The sequence below is a fragment of the Austrofundulus limnaeus genome, unplaced genomic scaffold (genome assembly GCF_001266775.1).
Source record: "Austrofundulus limnaeus strain Quisiro unplaced genomic scaffold, Austrofundulus_limnaeus-1.0 Scaffold989, whole genome shotgun sequence".
Classification (NCBI taxonomy): domain Eukaryota; kingdom Metazoa; phylum Chordata; class Actinopteri; order Cyprinodontiformes; family Rivulidae; genus Austrofundulus; species Austrofundulus limnaeus.
This window is the reverse complement of record NW_013953391.1, coordinates 31,072-39,447: the sequence shown is the minus strand read 5'-3', so window position 1 is coordinate 39,447 and position 8,376 is coordinate 31,072. Positions and strand designations below refer to the sequence as shown.

At 42.7% G+C, this 8,376-nt stretch overlaps 1 protein-coding gene across 1 annotated transcript in view; it reads right to left on the bottom strand.

Moving 5' to 3' along the window:
• LOC106533644 (receptor-type tyrosine-protein phosphatase U) overlaps positions 1-8,376 on the bottom strand; it is a gene marked incomplete at its 3' end in the record, with an annotated part of 95,638 nt that overhangs the window by 56,559 nt on the left and 30,703 nt on the right. Inside the window, 1 exon segment of the mRNA XM_014030042.1 lies at positions 4,650-4,851. Coding sequence (XP_013885496.1) covers positions 4,650-4,851 — 202 coding nt within the window.

Genomic DNA, 8,376 nt, shown 5'->3' with positions numbered 1-8,376 from the left:
TAACAGAATATCGACAAAGTTTTGCGCACATTTGCAGTGGAAAAACAGCTACTGTCGCAAAAATGTTTTAACTGATATTAAGATAAAAAAAAGAAAGAAATATGTCAATTCTGAGGTTGTTTTAATTAAAATGAAAACTGTCTTTGTTTTTGGTCTTGTTGAGCCTACGATGGGGGTCTGATTTKTATTTATTTACGTTTTGCTTTGAGGGGAAAGCTTACAGAAGAAACACCTTTGAGGACACTGAAAGGACATGGTTCCCAAACCTTTTAGTTCTGACTCATTGGTCAGTCAATGAAACCCTCGCTGATTGGTTCTAGCGCCATGCGACAGTGACAACTATCATGTGTCAGGTCACACACACGAAAGTGTTTTGCCCGTCGCTTGGCTCGGGGAGGGCAACAGATTGTTGCCTCATCGCACAAGCTCCACAGAAAATGAATGGAGAGAGAGCGGCATCGCCTCCTGTGTGTTGAGCCCATGAGGAAAATCCTCTGAGGGCCACACTTGATTGATAACTCACATGTTGCAATAATTATAAACAGATAAAACCAGTAAACTGTTTGTCGTTGAATCTGAAATCTGATAAAGTGCAGTAACTTTTAGTTCAAATCTGTCCATTCAGCGGCTCCACTTCAGCTTGTTTCACCACACCAACACCTCACCACAGAATAAACACACTGCTTTGTTTTTCAGTTCAACAAAAAAAAAATAAAAAATAAAAAAATCCAGGCTCCTCTCTTCCAGAATTTGCAGAATTCAGTATCCTCTTTTCTTTTACCACAGTGGCCATGATGGACACCTGTCAGTCACTCTCTACTCTTTCACACATGTGAGCACTTGTGTTTSCTGACCCTGATCCTGGCTCAGATATTTGCAGTGCTGTCATATTTCCCCCTCAGAAATACCAGTGGTTATTAARACTTTCTRWGGAGTTTGTATTATTTTATTTATGRATTTTCAAATTGCATGGTGGGCTGGTTAAAAGGGTTCAGTGGGCTGTAAAAGACCTGGAGGCCAGATGATCCTCACTCCTGCTTTAAGGATTATCAGGACTGTTTGTCAGGATTCCAGTTATATTTTTGCTCTTTTCACCTCTCCATTATCATTTCAGTTTCATGTTGGACTGGACAGTGCTCCTCACACCTTCCTCCTGACAATTCAGAAGAAGTCCACTCAGCCTGTTGACTCCTCCCCCATTTACTCCTCAATCACTTGATTTTCAAAGTCGAACAGCCGGGTACTTTGTCACGTGACCATGTTGTAGACGGAGGCTGACATATTGGTTTGGGGGGGACATATGATGAGTTCCTCTACGTGGAAAATAGGAAAAATYGTGAAAAGTTGCTGTAGGACTGCACTTATCACGTAAAAAGAAACATCCAGAGATAAAAAATATATATATTTTCTAACTGCAAGAGTGAGGGGAGAGAAATAAGAAGTGTTGTCGTTCTGCCTCTGCAGACCTCCGTACTTCTTGTTTTAAAAGAATTGCCTCATTGTTTTGATTTAAAACACACTAAAACTGGCTAAAATAAAGAGTAAACACTCAGAACTACACAATAACTATAAAATCCAAACATGTTTAAAGTCACYGATCTAATTAATAAAGTCCTGCTCTCACCGTCTCTTCATTGCCGCCAATCTCCATTCAAATTTCGCCTCTTTTTATTTTCTTCTTCCTGTAGATTTTTTACTGTTTGTCAGATAACTTTGAGCCTCAATCAGAAACGAGGTCTGAGGGGTTATATTTTTTCGGTTTAAGAGAAAGATGAGACTGACGATGGACCGCGGTGTTTTTTCCATGAGATTACCGTGTTTCCTGCTCCCTTCAGCTGCAACGCGCTTCAAAATAAAATGTTCATTTTCAGAAAAAAATAGTAAGATATGCCATTTATCGTAAATCTGTTTTTAACCTAACGACATAATTTAAAAACTGCTGTATAGTTTGAAGTCTCTACTTTTGACACAGTTTCCCCTGTATAAAAATGGAGGTTGAAATCACGTGACTGAATGACATCACYCRGACTTTGAGAATGAGTGCTGCTGTGGAACATTCAGCCTGTTTCTACCCATCTGCTCCTCCTCAGCTTCTCTGTGAGGAAAATCTATTAATTATTGTTCCTCAGTCCTCAGAACCTCCTCCTTCTGGAGCCCTGACCCCCTCTTCTGCATCAGCCACATTATCACCTCAGGAGCCGTTGTCTTCTTTCYCCAATATAAAATCATTTGAGTTGTATTTTAGTCTTTAGATGGATTCTTTTCAGTTGTCTACAAATTTGAACTCTGGGTTAATTTTGTTTCTAATTATGACACTTTTATTGCCGCTACGAAACAGAAAGAAACATGTTTTATTTCAAATAATCAGGYCAACACTTCTACTGCTCAACATGCACAATCTGCATGATAATGTCACCTCTGTACAAGAAAATACAACAAACGTAGGATTCCATGCTGGAACTGTGTTGTGAGTCTCAGGATTTGGAAGAAAACTCGGATCAGTTTAAGAACGCATCTAACACAACAACAGAAAGCTCTTCAGCTCCTGCTTTAGAAATGCAAAAGCCCAACAGCTTGGAGAGCATTCAGCTTGCTCAACAAATCAACATCCGTTTATAAACAGACCAATCCCATCGACAGTTCCTGTGAAACCAAGTAACGCCCCTTTTRCGTCGGTACGGTCAATGTCAGAACAGGTCAGTTCGGGTGCTTTTCCACTGACGTTCCAGTCCGGTTCCAGTGGGTGTGTTTTGGGGTTTTTCAGAAAAGAGTTAATGCGCAAAAAAGAGAGACAGAAACACATTTGCCGAATAAGTTCTGAAATTTAAAAAATTCGTTAAAATTTTGAATRAAAGTTGGATGGAAGCACGACTAATGTCACTGCTACAAATGAAAAAATGGCGCCTCAAGTTGTTGTTGTAAAGGCAGCTCAGACGCAACCAGCGACTCCACCCCCTAGCCAATCAGTGACGAACAGTATTCTGATGTTGCATTTTGGTGTCAACTGGGACCACTTGGAACCACAACGAAGTAGGTACTAAAAAGGAGCTGGTTCCATGTATCTGGCCTAATGGAAACGGCTTGGAACCATACCAAACTGTACCGACACTAAGTGGCACTAGTTATGAAGAAGAACCCCAAAAGACCAGATAAACAGTTATCTCACAGGATCTGTTAGCTCTCAGAGGACGACATGCTAAAATGGGCGGCTGCGATGGAGGGGTTAGGGTTTGAGGTCGACCTGTAACTGGAGGGTCGCCGGCTTGATCCCCAGTCCCAGCCGTCTCAATCGTTGTATCCTCAGGCAAGACACTTCACCCACTTTACCTACTGATGCTGGTTAGAGGGTCCGGTGGGCTGGTGCACAGCAGCCCTGCCTCTGTCAGTGAGCCCCAGGGCAGCTGTGGCTACAATGCAGCTTACCACCATCAGTGTGAGAATGTGTGTGTGACTGGGGAACGACTGAAGTGTAAACGTGCTTTGGGGTCCGATCAGGCTTGATAAAGCACTATATAAGTTCAGACCATTTACCATAAAATGTAGCTCAACACCTGTAAAACTGCCTGGGTTAGAGTTATTGTTGTGTTGGATTAGTGGATTAGAGGTGGTGGCCATTTTGAACTGGAGTGATTGCAAAAGATAATCAAATGTAGATGTTTACGCAGGGATTACTTCCTGAAGGTTTCATTAAAATCTGTCCAGTGGTCCTTGAGATATTTTGCAGACATTACAGATCAACAAACGCAGACAAGCTGAAAGCTTATATCACTTCACTTTCATTAGCAGGAGAAAAAGGTGCCTCAGGTGATTATWAAAACTGTGAAATAATTCGCCGGCAGTCTGGAAGCTTCTATTATCTCCATGTTGTCATGTAATGAACTAGGAACTGGTCCAGTTTGGATCCTGCCTCTCTCCTTTTGACTCCAAGAGATCAGCATCAGGTTTTAGACCCACACCTGTACTTCCACAAACAGATTGTCTGATGTTGGGCCTCTGAGAACAAAGCTGTTTTCACCCAAACCATTCATGTGGAACATTTGTACTTAGCTGTAATTTGTTCTCTGTCAAATGAAGTCGGTGTATATCTGAAAGCTGTGTGCCTGAGCGTGAAGAATCTTAATTTGTATAATTTAAAAGTATATAAGTAAGTCAATCTAATCTTCTGAGAAAGAGAATTACAAGTTCACACAAATGCTGTGTTGTAACAGTCAGAAAAAAATCTATTTAAGGATGATCAAATACAGTATCAAACAGGTACATTAGTCAGTCAAAAACTGTGACTTCACCATTCCTCTGTTCAAACACACACACACACTTACTTTTTCATCCTTGTGGGGCCCATCCATTGACTTTCATTCATGTTTTCGTAATTGTATATCCTTACCCTGACCATTTAACCTAAAGCTAACCTCACAGGTACCTATCTGACCCTAAAACTAACCTAAACTCAATTCACACCTTGGTCCTAAATCCAACCCCCAACACACCAATGGCATTTAAACCAAATGGGGACTCCACTTTTTTCCCCAAAATGCACCAGTTGTCCCCAAAGGCAGGCATTTTGTCTTAAAATTGCCCCCAAATGTCACCAGAAACACCCACCCCCACACACACACACACACACAACAGCAGCAACAACAAGGCCTCACCAGAAATGTTGGTGGTGATCTCAGTCAGCGCGGTCTGGCCAAAGCCTTTGGCGGTGCGGGCTCGGACCGACACCAGGTAGGTGGTTCCAGGATACAGGCCCGAGAACATGTGGTAGGTTTCGTTCCTCAGTTTGGATACAGTACGACGAGGACCGGGGACATTAATACCCGGGTCAGAAGACTCAATACTCTGATAGCTGATCTGTAAATAGTGAAAACACAACATCGGATTAAACAAGACTGGGTTATAGAGTCCATAAATTATCTACACACTGGGTTTCAGTATTTGTTTTTGTTGAAATTCACAGTTTCAGAAACTGAAACCAATTGGGTGCTGTGTTCATGTGTGTGCGTGATTAAGTTGAGGTTTTTGGTCTTTGTGGATAAAGCTTTTGGAAATACAAAGACATAAAACATCTGTCCTCGTTCTGCTGCTTTATGTAGCTTTTTCTGTAATGATGATGGGAGTTGCATGTTGCAAGCATGACCAAGCAGGCTGCAGCCATGGCTGTTGCTGAGGCAAAAGCTTGGATATGGGAGAAGTTTAATGAGGCCTTGGACAAAGACTCTTGGTAGGCTCTGAGGAAATTCTGGCAAACCACCTGACGGCTAAGGAGGGGGAAGCATCACTTCTCTAACCCTGTGCTCATCGAAGGAGGGGTGCTGTTACCTCAACCAGTGATGGTCAGGAGTTGGAAGAAATGCTTCTTAAACCGTCTAAATCCCATCGACGTGTTCTATGGAGGAAGCTGAGTTTGGGGATTTTAGGGTTGGCCTGTCCATAACTGGGGCTGAGGTCGCTGAAGCTCCACAGCGGCAGAGCTCTGGGTGGACGAGATCCACCCTGATTTCCTTAAGGATWTGAATGTAATGGGGCTGCCTTGATTTACATGCCTTTGCAACATTGGGTGGACATCAGGGGCAGTGCCACTGGATTGGCAGTGTCTCCTCTTCAAAAAGGGGAACCTGAAGGCATTTCCTATTGTAGGGGTATCACTCTCCTTAGACTCCGTGGTAAGGTCTATTTAGTGTTACTAGAAAAAAGAGTCTAATCGATGGCTCAACCTCAGATTCAGGAGGAACAATGCAGGTTCTGCCCTGGCTGTGGAACACTGGACCAACTTTTTACCATCACTAGGGTCCTCGAGGGGTCATGGGAGTTTTCCCATCCAGTCTACATGTGTTTTGTGGAATTGGGAAAAGCATTTGACCGTGTTCCTCAAGGTACACTGTGGGGGGTGCTACGCGAGTATGGAATTATGGGTTCATTGTTACGAACCAGCATGGTGGCTTAGTTGGTAGAGCTGTTGCCTCTCAGCAAGAAGGTCGCTGGTTCAAATCCTGGCCTGAGGACCTTTCTGGGTATAGTTTGCATGTTCTCTCTGTGCATGTGTGGGTTCTCTCCTGGTACTCCGGCTTCCTCCCACAGACCAAAAACATGACTATTAGGTTAATTGATAATTCTAAATTGTCCCTAGGTGTGAGTGAGTGGTTGTCTGTCTCGATTGTCTCTATGTGTGGCCCTGTGATGGACTTGCAACCTATCCAGGATGCACCCAGCCCCTCGCAGTGTGACTGATGGATATGGACACCAGTGACCCCTGTGACCCTGAAAGGAAGAAACGGGTGTAGATAATGGATGGATGGATGGATGGATGTTACAAACCATTCAGTCCTGATACAAGTGGTGCAACAGATTGGTTCACATTGCCAGCAGTAAGTCTGACCCCTTCAGAGTGGGAGTTGGACTTTTCCAGGGCTGCCTGTTCACCGATTTTGTTCATAACTTTCGCGGATAGAATTTCTTGGTGCAGCCAGGGGATGGAGGGAGTCCAGARCGGTGGCCTGAGGATTTCATCTCTGCTATTTGCGCTGATGTGGTTATGTTGGCATCATCGTGTCGTGACCTTTAATTCTCACTAGAGTGGTTCACAGCTGGGATGAGGATCATCACCCTCAAATCTGACTCCATGGTACTCAGTCAGAAAAAGGGTGGATTGCTCCCTCCGGGTTGGGGGGTGAAGTTCTGCCTCAAGTGGAGGATTTCAAGTATTTTAGGGTTTTGTTCATAGTGAGGGAAGAATGGAGATTAACAGACTGGTGCAGCTTCCACAATTTTGCAGACTGTATCCATTTTTTGTGGTGAGGAAGGAGCTGAGCTGTAATGCAAAACTCTCTGTTTACCGATCAGTCTATGTTCCTAGACTCACATATGGCCACAAACTTTGGATAATGACCAAAAGAAGAAGATTGGGGATACAAGAGGTCGAAATGAGTTTTCTCCACAGAGTAAAGATGGACTCCACCTTTAAGAAAGTCAGTCATCTGGGAGAGACTCAAAGTAGAGCCACTGCTCCTCCACATCGAGTGGAGCGGCATGATGGAGACTATGTCTCTTGGCTGGCTGGGGAACTCCTTGGAATCCTCCCAGAAGAGGTGGAAGAGGTGGCTGGGGAAAGAGAGGTCTGTGACTCCCTGCTCAAGTTTATTCTAAAACTCAGAATAAGCGGAAACTAAAGGACGGATTGATAGATACCTAAAACCTAATGGAAAGCAAACCTAATAAAAGCAATCAAGCAAGTTGGTTTAAAATTCTAAAGCACTTTCATGATTCCTTAAAATGTCTCAGAACAGTCACATGTGTTCTTATTTGCAATCTTGTTGCCTGAATTCTGAACATATAAATGTGGGGGCAGCAGCCAATGGGCATATAAAGTGTGTGGAGGTGTGTACTACGTGGGGGGAGGTGGAATACAGTTTTGCAAAAACAACAGAAAACAACTTATTTTCAAAAGATTGATATGTAAAAATGGCTGCATGCATTGCTGGTCAATAAAARGTTTTCTTGCATTTTGAGTCACCAAATAGTCTCCAACCACCAGAGGCTAATGAGACCCTACTTTAACTACAGCCAGTGTGTCACTGGTCTGTGGTTTTGAGAAATCATGTTTTAGAGGCTGAATGGTATTTGTTTGTTTACTCTTTTGATGCAATTGATTGTATTTCATTTTTAGGTTGTCTTGTAAAACCTGACAAAGGACAACAGAAGGAAAAATATCTGCTTGACTAACTCTGGAACATTCACTGAACATGGACCTGCTCATTTATGTACACTGTTATTGTTAAACAAACAAACCATATAATTTCTCATTTTATTTTACTTACAAAATGACAAAATGTACTTATTTAACATGTTTCTCTTGGGTCCACTCAGAACTTTTATTGAATACCTCCAAGGTCCTGATGGTTCTCCACTGGTTTAGAGATAAGTACAGTTKATTAATGTGTCCCTGAAGCTTTATCTTTCCAGTGAGTTTAGCTCTTTTCAAGCTTCTGAATAGAAACTGCTTTCTACTGACAGTACTACAAAGGTCTATAGTAGATTCTAGGCCATCAATAATTAATTAAAAACATTTAGAGTTGGCCTCTTGTGGAGGCTTCTGTTGGACAAACACATAATTAGAATGGTTGTCCCTCATGTAATACAGGCTGCTGTCTGAAACTCATTACCATCTGGACATGAAACCCCATGAACTGTGAAGAGGAGCTCCCGTCCAGTTTGTGTGCGTTATGGTCAGAGCTTGGGTCAGATCATGTTGGAGAAACAGAGGGCTTGACTCTCAGCACTCACTCACTCCTCCCAGCTAATTAAGACTTACAGCTGGTAAAATAAGTATTGAACACATCAACATTTTTCTCAGTCAATATATGACTAGAGGTGCTAATG